This window comes from Phyllobates terribilis, unplaced genomic scaffold (assembly GCF_046119375.1).
Source record: "Phyllobates terribilis strain yellow unplaced genomic scaffold, ASM4611937v1 Scaffold_3__8_contigs__length_932513732, whole genome shotgun sequence".
Lineage (NCBI taxonomy): Eukaryota > Metazoa > Chordata > Amphibia > Anura > Dendrobatidae > Phyllobates > Phyllobates terribilis.
In genome coordinates, this window is record NW_027362763.1 from 880,731,015 (window position 1) to 880,749,556 (window position 18,542).

General features: G+C 43.6%; 1 protein-coding gene across 3 annotated transcripts in view; it reads right to left on the minus strand.

Moving 5' to 3' along the window:
- VIT (vitrin) overlaps positions 1-18,542 on the minus strand; it is a 326,453-nt gene that overhangs the window by 100,867 nt on the left and 207,044 nt on the right. Inside the window, exons 5-8 of one of the 3 annotated variants that reach the window (XM_073672663.1) lie at positions 18,301-18,434; positions 12,300-12,362; positions 8,875-9,090; positions 6,142-6,192 (exon numbers count right to left, since the gene is read on the minus strand). In XM_073672663.1, the coding sequence (XP_073528764.1) occupies positions 6,142-6,192; positions 8,875-9,090; positions 12,300-12,362; positions 18,301-18,434 (464 nt within the window). The remainder of the gene's footprint in view (positions 1-6,141; positions 6,193-8,874; positions 9,091-12,299; positions 12,363-18,300; positions 18,435-18,542) is intronic. The other 2 variants (XM_073672665.1, XM_073672664.1) reach the window with 2 other exon arrangements.

The following is an 18,542-nucleotide window of genomic DNA, read 5'->3' on the forward strand; positions in this document are numbered from 1 at the left end:
GGTGAGCTCATGTCCAATGAACTCAGCTCACCTCATGCACCTCACTGACAGCGTGGGAAAATTCTCCTGCACTCAGCGCTTCAGCGTGAGAATTCTCCCACGCTGTAAGTGACGTGCATGAGGTGAGCCGAGTTCATTGGACATGACCTCGGCTCATCTTTATGCCGTCACAGAGAGACAATGTGGAGCGCAAGCAAGCCTGCTGTTCTCAGTGTCTGCGGGATGACAGGCTGGATGGCGGCGTTCTGCTGCGGTCCAGCCTGTCATCTCGATGTAGCAGAGCTGAAGCTGTCGTGGGAACCATGGAAAGGTAAGGATGAGGTTGCTTTATTATTTTATTTTTATTACAGGAGATCGTTGGCTTCAGCTGGAATGGGTGTGATGGTAAGTATGGTTTAATTTAGAACAATAAAGAATTGTGTCTTTATTTCAATTAAAGGACTTTATTCTGGGTGTTTGTGTTTTTTTTAACTTTGACTATGGGGTTAGTAATGGGGGTGTCTTATAGACGCCTCTCCATTACTAACCTGGGCTTGATGTCAGCTGGCATTATAAGCTGACATCAACCCCAGCCCTATTACCCCCTGCCACCGCACCAGGGCAGCGTGGAAGAGCGAGGCTAAGTGCCAGAATTGGCGCATCCTATGAATGCGCCATTTCTGGGGCGGCTGACGGCTGGTGTTTCTAGCCTGGGAGGGGGCCAATATTCATGGCTCCCTTCCTGGGCTATTAATATCAGCCCCCAGCTGTCTGCCTAGCCTTTGCTAGCTATTAGATTAGGGGGGACCCCACGTCATTTTTTTGGGGGGGTCCCCCATTTTAATAGCTAGTAAAGGCTATGTATTCAGCTGGGGGCTGATATTAGCAGCCTGGGAAGCTCCGTGGGTATTACCCCCTTCCCTGGCTTCAAACATCTGCCCCAGCTGTCTGCTTAACCTCCGCTAGAGCCTAAAATTAAGGGGAACCCCACGCCAATTTTTTTAATAATAAATCCTTTATTTTAATACTAAATGACAAGTACAGTAACCAACACTATCACTGTACTTCATATATATGTGACTGACATGTTTCTATCTATCTAATCTATGTGTGAAGCTCTATTCTGTCTGTTATAAATTGTCGGGTACAGATGCTGAATTGCCGGCCGGCTTTCTTAAAGAGACGGTGCATGAAAACACTATTATTTTTTTTAATAAATCCTTTACACTAAATGACAAGTACAGTAAGCAACACTATCACTGTACTTCATATATATGTGACTGACATGTTTCTATCTATCTAATCTATGTGTGAAGCTCTATTCTGTCTGTTATAAATTGTCGGGTACCGCTGCTGAATTGCCGGCCGGCTTTTTTAAAGAGACGGTGCATGAAAACACTATTATTTTTTTTGATAAATCCTTTACGCTAAATGACAAGTACAGTAAGCAGCACTTTCACTGTACTTCGTATATATGTGGCTGACATGTTTATATCTATCTAATCTATGTGTGAAGCTCTATTCTTTCGGTTCTAAATTGTCGGGTACCGGTGTATGCCGCTGCTGAATTGCCGGCTTTTCATGTTTCACTGTTGGCACTGTTCCCATCGATTTGGGCAATCACTGTAATGCCACAACCACCATGGCTGTGGCATTACAGTGAGTGGCAGACAATCCCTGCATGATTGGTGCTCTAAATAGCACCAGACATGCAGGACACGCTTTTGGTGCACGAACAGTTATCGAACATAACCTCGAACAGCCGAATTTTTTGCAAATCGTTCGGGTTCGTCGAACAACTCGAACACCGCCCAAAACAGCTCGAATTTGAGATTGGCGAACAGTTCTAGTCGAACACCGCTCATCTCTAGTCAGCATAGAATATTACATTTTGTAACACTGATTGGTCTTTTTATTGTGCTAATCAGGTAAATGTTAAATAGCCCAACTTCCTCAGGGAAGCCGTATTTCGGCGATACGAGTGGGGATTCTTTTGTCATAGGGATTTTTCCTAACACTTTATTTCTTTATCTTTCTCCCTGGACTGTTATTTATTCAATGTGTTAATTCACATTTTTATTATTGATACTGCTCATGTGATATCTGATGCTGTGCTATATTTTCCATTATTGTTTATATGTATATCTCTATCTATCTATCTATCTATCTATCTATCTATCTATCTATCTATCTATCTATCTATCTATCTATATATCTACAGTGCTGGCCAAAAGTATTGGCACCCCTGCAATTCTGTCAGATAATACTCAGTTTCTTCCTGAAAATGATTGCAGTCACAAATTCTTTGGTATTATTCTCTTCATTTAATTTGCTTGCAAGGAAAAAACACAAAAGAGAATGAAGCAAAAATCAAATCATTGATCATTTCACACAAAACTCCAAAAAAGGGCCGGACAAAAGTATTGGCACCCTCAGCCTAATACTTGGTTGCACAACCTTTAGGCAAAATAACTGCGAACAACCGCTTCCGGTAACCATCAATGAGTTTCTTACAATGCTCTGCTGGAATTGTAGACCATTCTTCTTTGGCAAACTGCTCCAGGTCCCTGATATTTGAAGGGTGCCTTCTCCAAACTGCCATTTTGAGATCTCTCCACAGGTGTTCTATGGGATTTAGGTCTGGACTCATTGCTGGCCACCTTAGAAGTCTCCAGTGCTTTCTCTAAAACCATTTTATAGTGCTTTTGGAAGTGTGTTTTGGGTCATTGTCCTGCTGGAAGACCCATGACCTCTGTGGGAGACCCAGCTTTCTCACACTGGGCCCTACATTATGCAGCAAAATTTGTTGGTAGTCTTCAGACTTCATAATGCCATGTACACGGTCAAGCAGTCCAGTGCCAGAGGCAGCAAAGCAACCCCAAAACATCAGGGAACCTCTGCCATGTTTGACTGTAGGGACCCTGTTCTTTTCTTTGAATGCCTCTTTTTTTTCCTGTACACTCTATGTTGATGCTTTTTCCCAAAAAGCTCTACTTTTGTCTCATCTGACCAGAGAACATTCTTCCAAAACGTTTTAGGCTTTCTCAGGTAAGTTTTGGCAAACTCCAGCCTGGCTTTTTTATGCCTCGGGGTAAGAAGTGGGGTCTTCCTGGGTAACCTACCATACAGTCCCTTTTCATTCAGACGTCGACGGATAGTACGGGTTGACACTGTTGTACCCTCGGACTGCAGGGCAGCTTGAACTTGTTTGGATGTTAGTCGAGGTTCTTTATCCACCATCCGCACAATCTTGCGCTGAAATCTCTCGTCAATTTTTCTTTTCCGTCCACATCTAGGGAGGTTAGCCACAGTGCCATGGGCTTTAAACTTCTTGATGACACTGCGCACGGAAGACACAGGAACATTCAGGTCTTTGGAGATGGACTTGTAGCCTTGAGATTGCTCATGCTTCCTCACAATTTGGTTTCTCAAGTCCTCAGACAGTTCTTTGGTCTTCTTTCTTTTCTCCATGCTCAATGTGGTACACACAAGGACACAGGACAGAGGTTGAGTCAACTTTAATCCATGTTAACTGGCTGCAAGTGTGATTTAGTTATTGCCAACACCTGTTAGGTGCCACAGGTAAGTTACAGGTGCTGTTAATTACACAAATTAGAGAAGCATCACATGATTTTTCAAAGGGTGCCAATACTTTTGTCCACCCCTTTTTTAGGTTTGGTGTGGAATTATATCCAATTTGGCTTTAGGACAATTCTTTTTGTGTTTTTTTTTCATTGACGACAAATTAAATGAAGAGAATAATACCAAAGAATTTGTGATTGCAATCATTTTCAGGAAGAAACTGAGTATTATCTGACAGAATTGCAGGGGTGCCAATACTTTTGGCCAGCACTGTATCTATTGATAGATAGATCTACTATATAATTGTCTTATCCCGTCTGTCTGTCTGTCTATCTGTCTGTCTATCTGTCTGTCTGTCTGTCTGTCCTGGAAATCCGGCGTCTCTCATTGGTCCGGCAGCGGCCAATCAGCGCCGCGGGATTTCTGAAAAAAGATGGCGGCCGTTAGCGGCTCATTTGGCGGACGGAGGTCAGCGGCAATGCAGCGGGGAGATGAGCGGAGTTAGCAGCACAACTACCCCGACCGGCGCCGCTGACCTCCATGCGGCTAACGTCGGAAGATCAGCAAGTGTGAAAGGAGGACAGGGGAGTGGCGCCGCCGGTCGGGATGCTTCTGCTGCGAGCAGCCGCTCATCTCCCGGCTTCTCGAAGCAGAAGGAGCCGCACAGGCTGCGCCGCTCCCCGGTCCTCGCTAATACGGAGCCGCACAAGCAGCGCCGCTCCCGGGCCCACACTAATACGACGCTGATTGGTCGTGGTAGCCGGCCGCGACCAAACAGCGAGATGGGCGGCAAATTTAAACGCCGCTCTGCTGATTGGTCGCAGTGGCCGGCCGGCCGCGACCAATCAGCGAGATGGGCGGCAAATTTAAACGCCGCTGTGCTGATTGGTCGCGGTGGCTGGCCGTGACCAATCAGCGAGATGGGCGGCAAATTTAAACGCCGCTCTGCTGATTGGTCACGGTGGCTGGCTACAGCGACCAATCAGCGAGATGGGCGGCAAATTTAAACGCCGCTCTGCTGATTGGTTGTGGTAGCCGGCCGCAACCAATCAGCGAGATGGGCGGCAAATTTAAACGCCGCTCTGCTGATTGGTCGCGGTGGCCACCGTGACCAATGAGCAAGATGGGCGGCAAATTTAAACGCCGCTGTGCTGATTGGTCGCGGTGGCCGGCCGCGACCAATCAGCGAGATGGGCGGCAAATCTAAACGCCGCTCTGATGATTGGTCGCGGCCGCCGGCCGACCGCGACCAATCAGCGAGATTGGCGCCAAATGTAAACACCGCTGTGCTGATTCATCGCGGCCGCCAGCCGCGACCAATCAGGGAGATTGGCGCCAAATTTAAACAACGCTCTGCTGATTGGTCGCTGACGCCAGACGCGACCAATCAGCGATATGGGTGGCAAATTTAAACCTCGCTTTGCTGATTGGTTGCGGTGGCCGGCCGCGACCAATCAGCGATTTTGGTGCCAATTTGAAACACCGCTCTGCTGATTGGTCGCGGTCGCCGGCCGCGACCAATAAGCAGTATTGGCGCCAAATTTAAACCCCGCTCTGCTGATTAGTCGCGGTCTCCGGCCGTGACCAATCAGCAATATTGGTGCCAAATTTAAACACCGCTCTGCTGATTGGTCGCGGTCGCCGGCCGCGACCATTCAGCAGTATTGGCGCCAAATTTAAACCTCGCTCTGCTGATTAGTCGCAACCACCGGCCGTGACCAATGAGCGATATTGGCGCCAAATTTAAACACCGCTTCGCTGATTAGTCGTGGTGGCCGGCCGCGACCAATCAGCGATATTGGCGCCATATTTAAACACCGCTCTGCTGATTGGTCGCGGTTACCGGTCACGAATAACCAGCATTATTGGCGACAAATTTAAACACCGCTCTGCTGATTAGTCGCGGCCGTGACCAATCACCATTATTGGCGCCAAATTTAAATAACGCTCTGCTGATTGGTCGCGACCGCCGGCCGCAACCAATCAGCATTATTGCCGCCAAATTTAAACCCCGCTCTGCTGATTAGTCGCGACCGCTGGCCGTGACCAATCTGCGATATAGGCGCCAAATTTTAACACCGCTTTGCTAATTGGTCGCGGTTGCCGGCCTCGACCAATCAGCGATTTTGGCGCCAAATTTAAATACCGCTCTGCTGATTGCGCCCGGTCGGCCGCATACCTTTTCTAGAATACCCGATGCGTTAGAATCGGGCCACCATCTAGTATAGATATATCTTTGTATCTCTACATTTGATTGTCACATGTTTGCTTAATATCTCCAGGTGGTCCTTTCTTGGATATTTATTGATATCTCCTGTGAAGGAGTCTATTGTCTTATTACTTGAGCCTAGACTGTTAATTTCATTGTGGCACATTGGTTTTGTGCATGTTTTTAGTTGGTTTTAATCTGTATGTATTTGGTGTTTTTTTGCATTACTGAATACAAATATTACATTTTAAGATGTGCCTGTTAAAGCATAGTTTATTTTCCTCCTTCTAAATGCCATGAATTTTACACTAAGCAGTGAGCACTCCTTACTATTTTGCTGGTGCTCGCTTCCTTTTAATTATTAAACTTACTTGATGAGGCAGCAACGATTGATGAATAAGCTGGGTGGATATTACTGGCAGCTGAAAGTAAAGATAAAATAGTAACATTTTGTATTGTGCATTACTTTTTAGTCAAAGTAACTATTACTTTTAAGGGAATCTGTCATCAGGATTTCACACCCAAAACTGCTTATATGAGCATATAGCTTTGTCAAAGACAAGTCCAGCAATACCTTTACATGGCCAGTCCCTTCCTCCATTATGGATGAGGAATAGAGCTGGAGTGACAGAGCTTTCAGATCTGCAATTGTTAGAACCCTCCTGTTTGTTTTTGTTTCTATCTTGTGTTTTACGGTCACGTGACCATCTTCCTATATATTCCAGCTCCGCCCTTCTGGCCTTGCTGGACTTCAGTGTTGTTTAGACTGTCTTTCTAGCCAGGTGCTTTTGTGCCTATCTATCTCTAGTTTGCTTGGTCCTCTGGACCTCTAGTACTTTTGTCAGTTTATCTTTTGCTCTGCAACAACTTCTGTTAGGAGGTGTCCCATTTTCTGTCCCAGTCCTTAGTTCTTTTAGGGACCCCTCCCTTTCTCTATAGGTCTCCGTTCAGACTAGCCGAGGATGAAAGCGGGTCTGTTCACAAGGAACAGGTCGCCCGCTACAACGTAGGGACTCAGCTTAGTCTTACCGTAGGGACAGCTCTCCCCTTCTTTCCCTAGTTTATGTTGCAGATCATAACAGCAATAGTGCTTCAGTCTCATTTGCATATCAATTTAAATGCTGATTTCTCAGCAACAGAGGAACAGACTGGCCATGTAATGGCATTGATAGACTTGTCTTTCAAAGAACTGCATGCGTTTATAAAAAGTTTGGGGATGAAATCCTCCTGACAGATTCCCTTTAATCCCTTGTTATACTGATAGAAGAGTACGATATGAAACAAAACTTCTTAAAACTGCATGCACTTAAACTGCTTGCATCAGAGCTTGCTTAATAATCCTTGCACATTCTCCTCAGTGTCTTTGAGGAAACTTCAAGAACACATAGGTTAGCCGTCTAGCACATTCATAAAATCTAAACTTTATTATAGATTGATCAATTAAAAATTGATACTAAGAGCCATAGATTGCTGAAAAACACCCCTATAGCATGATGCTGCCACCACCATGTTTCACTGTTGGGATTGTATTGGGCAGGTGATGAGCAGTGTCTGGCTTTCTCCACACATAATGCTTAGAATTATCACCAAAAAGTTCTATCTTCGTCTCATCAGACCAGAGAATCTTATTTCTCATAGTCTGGGAGTCCTTCATGTGTTTTTGAGCAAACCCTATGCGGGCTTTCATATGTCTTGCACTGAGGAGAGGCTTCTGTCGGGCCACTCTGCCATAAAGGCCCGACTGTTGGAGGGCTGCAGTGATAGTTGACTTTGTGGAACTTTCTCCCATCTCCCTATTGCATCTCTGGAGCTCAACACAGTGATCTTGGGTTTCTTCTTTACCTCTCTCACCAAAGCTCTTCTCCCACAATTGCTCAGTTTGACTGGACGGCCAGGTCTAGGAAGACTTCTGGTAGTCCAAAACTTCTTCCATTTAAGGATTATGGAGGCCACTGTGCTCTTAGGAACCTTGAGTAATGCAGAAATTCTTTTGCAACCTTGGCCAGATATGTGCCTTGCCACAATTCTGTCTCTGAGCTCCTTGTGCAGTTCCTTTGAGCTCATGATTCTCATTTGGTCTAACATGCACTGTGAGCTGTGAGGTCGATTATTCACAGGTGTGTGCCTTTCCAAATCAAGTCCTATCAGTTTAATTAAACACAGCTGGACTCCAATGAAGGAGTAGAACAATCTCAAGGAGGATCACAAGGAAATGGACAGCATGTGACTTAAATATGAGTGTCTGAGCAAAGGGTCTGAATACTTATGATCATGTGATATTTCAGTTTTTCTTTTTTAATAAATTTGCAAACATTTCTACATTTCTGTTTTTTTTCAGTCAAGATAGTCAAGATGGGGTACAGAGTGCAATTTAATGAGAAAAAAAATTGAACTTTTTAGAATTTACCAAATGGCTGCAATGAAACAAAGAGTGAAAAATTTAAAGAGGTCTGAATACTTTCCGTACCCACTTTATGTCAGACCATCAACTGGAATAAAATGGAAAAAAGATGAAAAACAACGTCAAACAGAAAATAATAATTTCCAAAACTTTATAGAGATTTACATTCACTGACTATAAAGCTGAAGTTAATCAAGGAATGAGCTTCATGATAGCTACCCTTTCCCATGTTTTGAGAAGTTTTTCTATACTTAATTCTAAACTTATGTAAATACTTACTTTTATGCCCCAAATAAAGACAAGGGTATTCTAATAGTGATACATTTATTGGCTAACCAGAATATTTTTTCTGGTTAGCCAATAAAGGTATCACTCTTAGAATTCTTTTGTCTTTTTTGGGAATAGAAGTATTTACATAGATTTCTCTGGTTATCAGTGTACCACAATATCATATTTTATTGTACATCAACTTAAAAATTTAAAAAATGACAAATTCATTTGGACTACCACTAATGTTTCATATACAGAAATGGTCATAACTTGAATAACCCTGTGGAATACTTTGTATGAATATCATTGCAGTCCATATTGCTGTGCTATAAACCATGACTCAGTACTTTAGCCAAACTTTTCAAAAGATGACCTTTCATCAATCATACTTTTATTATGAAGTGAATGCATGACTATATTCCAACATACTGACCTGTATCTCTTGCTCGTACGAGGGGTGGCCTTATTCTTGCTGTTGTCGGGGTAGTTGTTGTGGTTGTGGTTGTAGTGGTGGTGGTTGTAGGTTTTGGTGTGGTAGGCTGTGGAGTTGTTGGTGCTGGAGTTGTAGACGTGGTGGTAGGAATGGTTGTTAAGGCGGAGGGTTGAGTTGTCGCTACAGTTGGAGGTGGCGCTTCTCTATGTACAGTTTCTTGAAGGGAAATGAATATTTTTAGTTTCAGTTTAAAAAGACTTTTACCCAAAATGTAACATTAACTGTACATTAGTGATTTATATGCCAGAGGCCGGCAGCTAACGTCGGCAGGGGGCGCCTGGCAGTGACGTCATACGTTGCCCGTAGCAGCTACACCAATGTCAGCTGCCGGCCTCTACACCAGCTATAGAAAAGGACGCCATGCATCATGGGAGTGGCGGAAGGTGAGAAGAATTTTTTTATGCGTTAGAGAGCAGCGGCAGAACGGGGGACCGATATACTAGGAATGATCCCAGTTTGGGGGGAATATATACCAAGATGGGGGACATACATACCAGGAAAGAACCCAGGATGGGGTACATATTGACCAGTAAGGGGCCCAGGATGCGGGACATATATTCCAGGATGAGAGACATACTGTATATACCAGGAAGGAACACAGGATGGGGTTCATACAGTGGGGAAAATAAGTATGCTATTTGATACACTGACAATTTTGCAATTTTTCCCACATACAAAGAATGGAGAGATCTGTTACTTTTATTGTAGGTACACTTCAACTGTGAGAGACAGAATCTAAAAAAAATTCCAGAAAATCACATTGTATAATTTTTACACAATTAATTTGCATTTTGTTGAATCACATACAGTAAGTATTTGATACAATAGAAAAACACAACTTAATATTTGGTACAGAAACCTTTATTTGGAATTACAGAGGTCAGACGTTTCCTGTAGTTCTTGACAAAGTTTGCACACAGTTCAGCAGGAATTTTGGCCCTCTCCTCCATACAGATCTTCTCCAAATGTTTCAGGTTTCGGGGGCCATCACTGGACAACATTTAGTTTCAGCTCCCTCCAAAGATTTTCTATTGGGTCTAGGTCTGGAGACTGGGGACTCCTTAGTTGCCCAGGCTGTGTGTTTCGGGTCATTGTCATGGTGGAAGACCCAGCCATGACCCATCTTCAATGCTCTTACTGAGGGAAGGATGTTGTTATCCAAAATCTCACGATACATGACCCCATACATCCTCCCTTCAATACGGTGCAGTTATCCTGTCACCTTTGCAGAAAAGCACCCCCAAAGCATTATGTTTCCCCCACCATGGTTGGATGGTGCTCTTGGGGTTGTACTGATCCTTCTTCTTCCTCCAAATATGGCGAGTGGAGTTGATACCAAAAAGTTCTATTTTGGTCTCAGCTGACCACATGGCCTTCTCCCATGCTCCTTCTGGATCATCCAGATGGTCATTGACGAGGTTCAAATGGGCCTGAACATGTGCTGACGTGAGCAGGGTGCCCTGCAAGACTTTAATTCATGACAGCTTAATGTGTTACTAACGGTAATGTTTGAGACTGTGGTCCGAGCTTTCTTCAGGTCATTGACCAGGCTCCAATGTAGTTCTGAACGGATTCCTGACCTTTCACAGAATCTTCCTTACTCAACGAGGCGAGATCTTGCATGGAGCCCTAGGAAGATTGACAGTCATATTGTGTTTCTTCCATTTTCCAATAATTGCACCAACAGTTGTTGCCTTCTCACCAAGCTGCTTGCTGATTGTCCTGTGGCCCATTCCAGCCTTGTGCGGATCTACAATTTTGTTCCTGGTGTCCTTATACAGCTCTGTGGGCTTGGCCATGGTGGAGAGGTTGGAGTGTAATTGATTGAGTGTGTGGACAGGTGTCATTTATACAGATAATGAGTTCGAATAGATGCAATTGATACAGGCAATGCGTGCAGAGTAGGAGTGCTTCTTAAAGAAAAACTAAACGGTCTGTGACAGCCAGAATTCTTGCTGGTTGGTAGGTGATCAAATACTTATTTCATGCAATAAAATGCAATTTAATTATTTAAAAATCATACAATGTGATTTTTTGGATTTTTTTTAGATTCTGTATCTCACAGTTGAAGTGTACCTACGAAAAAAATTACAGACCTCTCCATTTTTTGTACGTTGGAAAACTTGCAAAATCAGCAGTGTATTAAATACTTATTTTCCCCATTATATACTCCAGGAAGGGGCCCAGGATGCGGAACATATATCCCAAGAAGGGGCCCAGGATGGGGAACGTATATATGTTAGAACCCTCCTGTTTGTTTTTTCCATCTTGTGTTTTGCGGTCACTTGACCACCTGCCTTTATATTCCAGCTACGCCCTCCTGGCTGTGCTGGACTTCAGTGTTTGACTGTTTCTCTCGCCAGGTGCTTCTGTGCCTTTCTCTGTCAGTTCGTTTGGTCCTTCTGGGACCTCTAGTACCTTTTTGTCTGTTTGTTTTTTTGTGTTCTGCAACAACTTCTCTGTTTAGGAGGTGTCCCATTTTTGTCCCAGTCCTTAGTTCTTTTAGGGACCCCTCCCCTTATGCTATAGGTCTTCGTTCAGACTAGCCGAGGACTAAGGCGGGTCTGTTTGCTAGGAACAGGCAGCCCACTACATCGTAGGGATTCAGTTTAGTCTTACTGTATGGACAGCTTTCCCCTATGTTTCCTTAGTACTTGTTGCAGATCATAACAATATACAAGGAAGGTGCCCAGGATGGGAGACATATATACCAGGATGGGGGACATATATAAAAGGAAGGAACCCAAGATGAGGAGCATATATACCGGGATGGGGGACATAATTACCAGAGAAGCGCCCAGGTTGGAGGATAAATATACCAGGATGGGGGACATATATACCAGGAAGGGGTCCAGGAAGAGGGACATATATTCCTGGAAGGTGCCCAGGATGGGGGCATGTATACCTGAAAGGAGCCCATGATGGAAGACATTATTACAGGATAGAGGACATTACTACATAATTGGGGGGGGGGCACGTATGTCATTAAAGGATTTAGAACACTACAGGGGCCCATATCTGAACAACATACAGGGACTCTAGTTATGCCACTTATTTAGAGCATACAAGGCCATCCAATCCTATATTCCTAGCAGAGTGAGATGGGGTTCCATTCTCAAGATAGGCTAACTACTGAGCCACTGTGCTGCCCCATAGGGATGGGAGCAACATTTATCAGACATTAATGGCATATCTGACGGCTATGCCATAATGGTTTGAGATAGGAATACCTCCGTAATGTTTTGAATATTCATTATCACATATATATATAATAGGTATTTTTATACATGTAAAAGTCATGTAAATTATGTAAACAATCTTCACATTATATACATATTTGTGTCAATGTTCTTGACCACACTTACCTACTTTCACTTCAACGTACTCAAGAACTGTGGGATATGTGACACCTTTCTTTCCTTTACCCTCTGAGTAGAAATACCAGATATGATTTAATGAAAAAATTGTAGTGTTACAAATAATAGGATACTTTATTTATTACTATTATGTTTTTGGATTTTCAAAACTGTATTTGTATGTTAGTTGTTTGGATCATCTAGATTTGCAGGAAAGGTTAGTTTCATGCTGATGATTATGTGTGTTAGTTATCGAGCCCAGGACTGCCACAATTTTCCCACCTTTTAAGAGTTGTTTACCCTTGCAGTTATTTTATGTTACAATAATGAGTGTTATAAAGACGTTTAATGAAAAGTAAGATTGATGGCATTAAATTTATTAGGTAACATAAATATGGAAAGGCTTCATGCAAAGGTTATGGAGAGCAGTTATTAAGAACAGATAATGGTAATAAAATGATTCTACTGTAGATTTAATTACATGGATTTAAATCCTTCAGGGGAAGTTTAGATTTCTGCACTTAAAAATCTGAAAAAAATCTGTGTGGATTTTAGCAAATGCAAATATAAAACGCAGCGTGCCCACCATATTGTGAATTTGTATTGCATCTTTACAATGGTTTTCCGTTTTTGTAATGCAACAAAATCAATAAACAAAAACTGGGCCATTTTCTGAAACCCCCTCTAAGGGCTCATGCACACAAGTGTATAAATCAGACAAGTGCTATCTGATTTTTTTTATCGGATAGCACACTGACCCATGTTATTCAATGGGGCAGTGCAGATGACTGATTTTTTTCACTGACAGAATCTGCCTGAGAAAAAAGTCGCAGCGTGCTGCAATTTGATTCTGAAATCGGATGAGACTCACCCATTCAAGCCTATGGGTGCGAGAAAAAAATTGGTTGCCACAGTAAAGCATCAGATGCAATTTCGTAAAATAGAAAACTGTAAATGGTCTTGTAAATGATTAATAGATGCTACTGTAAAAAAATCGGATTGCACACAGATGCCAAGTGACCAAAAAATCTTCCCACTTTTCTGGATGAAAATCGGATCGATTTTTTATACTGTTGTGTGATACCAGCCGCTAGGATCATAAACAAGAACTTGCTTTATCGTGATAAATTGGCATGATTACCCCTACTTTAGAATATATGCTGATTCAGGTTAAGAAACCTGTGATTTCACACAAGGTGCTGGAATACAAGGTGAACATTAAGAATATGAATGTAGGTACACAATGATGGCTATCTATAAATAATCAAGATAATATGGTTGTAATATTATATATTAGTTCTGTCTCTTATTTTCCTGTAAATGAGATTAACATTTCTTGGTATGTCCTAATTACCAAGTTTGGTTTAGCCAGACTTGGTTTGTGAAAGTGTATATTGCTTATCAACTTTAAGGGAATCTGTCAGAAACTTTAACACCTCAACCAAACCATTAATATACATTCCTCACCTAATTGCCTCTAAGATTTCTCCTGAGCATCCCCCATACTCTGGAATTCGGTGCCCCAATATGACCGATTATCAGCCAGTTTCGGAAAATTCAGACGAAACTTGAAGACGCATCTTTTCAAGCAAGCTTACAGCCTGCAGTAACCCATTTGCCTCCTGACCTCCACCAAGCATCCTCCTGACCACCACCACCAGAGCTGCCTCTTGACCACCATCGGAGCAACCTCCTGACCACCACCACTGGAGGTGCCTCCTGACCACCCCCGAAGCTGCCTCCTGACCACCACCGGAGCTGCCTCCTGACCACCACCGGAGCAGCCTCCTTACCACTGGAGTTACCTCCTGACCACCACTGGAGCTACCTCCTGACCACCACTGGAGTTGCCTTTTGACCACTATAGGAGCTGTCGCAACCCCCTCAACCTACTGTCTCCTTTCCCATTATCTCGTAAACTGTAAGCTCTCAAGGGCAGGGCCCTCTCTCCTCTGTACCTGTCTGTCATTGTTAGTTTGTTCACTGTAGTTTATATCTGCATCTTGTATGTTACCCCTTCTCATGTACAGAACCATGGAATTAATGATGCTCTAAAAATAAACAATAATAATAATAACAATATAACAAAATACCAGCTTTCTAATTACTATAAACATATATTAAGAAATAAATCTGTGCACAATATTTTAGCTTTTAATAAAAAGTAGACGTTTGCTTAGACAATTATAGAATTTAGAAAAAAACAATAACCAAAAGTACAGAAGAAAAACATTCATAAGGGAGAAGTATTGTAGGAGCAGCCACTGACCAAACAATACCAGCAATATTAAAATGGAATTAGACCTGGTTCAGACAGTATGGCTTTTGATTTATCAATTTTAGACCAAAATCAGATGGAAATCGAAGTTCCTCTTTCATACTTTCAAGATCCACCCAAACATTTTTGTTTAATCAACCATCATATTACACTAGCGCCATACTTGAACAGTGCTGGCACAATGTGGTTAGCCCCAGCGTCCTGATCATGGATTGTCAATGGGATTACATGACACCTGGGAGCCTAGAAGACTCACAGAGCTGTAAACTGTTTATGTCTGTTAGGCACTAATAATATTCTATAATCCAGGTGTTTCAGAGTGTTAAGTCATGTTTGTGATGGTTATGATATGACCGCATAGGCAAGTCTACTATTGGGACTAAAAAAGGAAAAAAGAAAATATGGATTAAAAAAAAAAAAAGAAATTCATAAAATTAATAATGATTTAGAAATGTTCAACAAAATAAAACAATATAGTACAAATAACTGCTATATTTCAAGCATGACTGAAAAAAAGAAGTCAGGGCTCAGAATGCTGCAACGTTTCAAAGTTGTCATGATTGAATAATAGTAAAGCATACAAAAACTCAAAAAATTGATACTGCCGTAATTAAACTGACCCACAGAAAGAAGTGAACATGTTGTTTCTACCTCTTAGTGAATGCTGTAAAAATAAATCACAATTTACGTTATAATACCTGTTTTCACTGTTATGGCTTGTGACATGTGACAGGGAAAAGAAATCAGTTGGTCTTGAAAGTCAAGATTTGCCAGTCCTTATAGGGGTTGTCCGGTCAAAAGTGATAAGTCTGCAGTCACTCTGTGTTACTGCAGACTTATGGATTCCCCCCCGAGGCATTGTGTGCTCCGTGGATTCGCCGGTATGAGACCCGGTAACAGAGGGTATGTATGTGTTATACATACCCCGGCCAGTGGGCGCGGCCTCACCCTTCCATACACTTGTATTGAGTGAGGCTGCGCCTTCTAGTCAGACGTGCCTAATGGCTGCCCACATCACTAGACGGGGCGTGGCTTCGCTCCATACAAGTGTATGGAGCGAGGTTGCACTGAATGGCTGGGGGTATGCATAATATATACATAGTCTCCGGTCCCAGGACTCATACCAGCGAATCCCCGCAGCGCACAGTGCCTGCACTGGGGGGGATTCATAAGTCTGCAGTCACTCAGAGTGACCGCAGACTTATCACTTTTGACTGGACAACCCCTTTAAGGAAACGTGACATGTCAAAAAATGCTATTAACCAGCAGATATTGGGTTAATCTGCAGGTTAATATAATTGCGAAACTGTGCAGTCGCTGTACTGAAAGCCCAGCTGCCAGAATGAAATTAACTTTCTTCCTCCCGGCAGCCTACGGCTTTCAGTCATACAAGCGCCACCGCCGGCATGGCTTCAGTCACTGCTCAGAACTGATACACTGTAGAGTTGACTATCAGTCAGTGTCAGGCTATGGTTTCAGCCACCGCTCACTATGTACTATGCGATGACTGATGCTGTGCCAGTAGCGCCACTATGACTAAAAGCCCGAGGCTGTTGGGAGGAAAAGAGTTAAAGGGGTATTCCCATCTCCAAGATCCTATCCCAATATATAGGTATAATAATAATATTAGCAAATACCTCCAATTATAAATGTACTATAGTTTTTCTGATTTGCTATGTCTCTATCCTCATGTGCAGGCATTGCAGAACCTTAGGTATCTATGGTTACGACCACTGATATAGTGACAGTTAGTTAGCTAGCTGCTAGTGGTCATAACCATGGATACCTAAGGTCCTGCAATGCCTGCACATGAGGAAAGAGACATAGCGAATCTGAAAAAACTATACTACATTTCTAATTGGAGGTAAATGCTAATATTATTATTATACCTACTAGATATTGGGATAAGATCTTGGAGATGAGAATACCCCTTTAATTTCCTCCCAGTAGCAGGGTTCTCAGTGAAGCCGTCGCACGGGTTCAGAAAGCTATTAACTTGCAGTTTAACCACATATCTTCAGCTTAATAGCGTTTTTTCACATCACTAGTTCCCTTTAAAAAGAACTTGTCTCCTCCAAAAATATATAGTGGTAAATCTGCAGGTAAATAGTGTTTCAATTGTGACACCCCAGGGGTCTGGTTGTCACAGTGATAGAGATATTACGTCTGAGAGCAGGTGGGAGGTCCTTTGGTCAGGGATCCTGTGCATGCCACACCTCCTGCCCAGCCTTGGGAGGGGAAGAACTTCCCCTGTATAAACCCGGGGCTGAGGCAGGGTTAGTGAGTCCAGGAAGAGTAGAGACAAGAGCAGCATAGGAAGCAGCAGAGTCACAAGGAGTCAGGGGCTGGCAGCTAAAGAGCTCGCCCTGACTAAGAAGATTCTTTACCGGACCCGGAGTCCGAGGCTGTGGGGACTAACTTCTACCCAGCAGCAGAATCCGTCAGGCAGGGGATTTCAGGTCCCCTGGCCCAGAAGCCCGAAGGCCCGGTCACACGCGTGGGACCAGCACCGCCATCGTGGAGCGGAAGCCATTAGAAGGCCCCGAGTCACCGGCCATACGGGTGAGCACCACACGGTACACTCAGGGACGTGGGCTACTTACATCAGCTTCTAGCAAGGTAGCCAGAAGAGTACAGTCAGCTTGGGAGGCCTACAACTACGCCTGGCCAGGGGAGATCCCATCTGCTCAAGGACTGACCAGGCCCCGTTCGCTAGCAAGTACTCCGGGAGGGTCTATCGTTGTTACCAGTAAAGACCCTGAACGCTACCATACCGTCTCTGAGTGGTTCCTGCTACCCCCATCATCCACGTCGGCTGCCCTGAGGCCATACCCCTCCCGTTGGGGGTTATACTATCACGCTGCACCATCCTTCCACCGGCCTCAGCGGTCTGCCCTGCAGCAGCAGCCCCCTGGCTGCATTCAACGGGTGGCGTAGTCATCAACCATTTTCTACCGCTAACAGACTGCCATCCAGTTTGACTCCCTGGGCACGGACCGGGTCACCGCCACGAGACTACAACCCTAAACAGATCCGGCTCCGGGTAAGCTCCCGCGTGCGCAACGCAGCGCGACACAGGCCCAGGGGCGCGTCACAATCATGTCTGGAAGGCTTATGGGAAGCGCAGCTAAAGGGAGAAAATTACGCTATATTCTCCTTGCAAAGACTTGTTTCCAGTCATTGGTGCAGGGAGTGATTATAGTCACCGGTCACTTACACAGTGAGCCATGCCCTCTCATATTACCCTGCACCTTGATTGACAGCTGGCTCTGCACACACACACTGCACACACACGCTGAACACATGAACACGCTGCAGAGTCGGCTGTCAATCAAAGTGCCAGGTAGTGATTACAGCATGCTCAATGTCTACTGAGCTGAGAGTATAACAACTCCATTCACCACCCCATAGACTGGAAGCGAGTGGCTTCAGGGAGGATAGAATTTAATTTTCTCCCTGTAGCCATTGTTCCAGTTACTCTGCCAGACATGATTTAAATGCTAATTGCCTTCAGATTCCCATTATATCTACAGATAAATAGCATTTTTGGAGATGATTGGTTCTCTTTAAAGAGTTATTCCCATCTCAGTCCCTCTTGGCTTAAAGAGGAATAAATGTCCATTCTTCAATCTATGGCGGAAGCAGCAGAGAGTGACTGAGCTAAGCTGCTTCTGTAACTCTCTTTAAACAATAATGGAAGATAAGCAGTGTGCAACATTTCTAGGCTTTTACCTGCTACGACAAAGGACTCTTTCCAACGAGGAAGAGAAAGCGATCGTATCCCATTTGAGAAGCTTCCCTTGTAACCAGATTGCCCAGCGACTTTCCGAACAAGAATCTTCCCTCCTGAGTTGTCAATTACACCGCTGTAAAAATATATTAACCTCGTTTTCAATATAATGTTATCCATAATGTAATCATCACGTGTAATGAAATCACATGTAATGTAATCATGGGTGTTCATGTTGTGATCA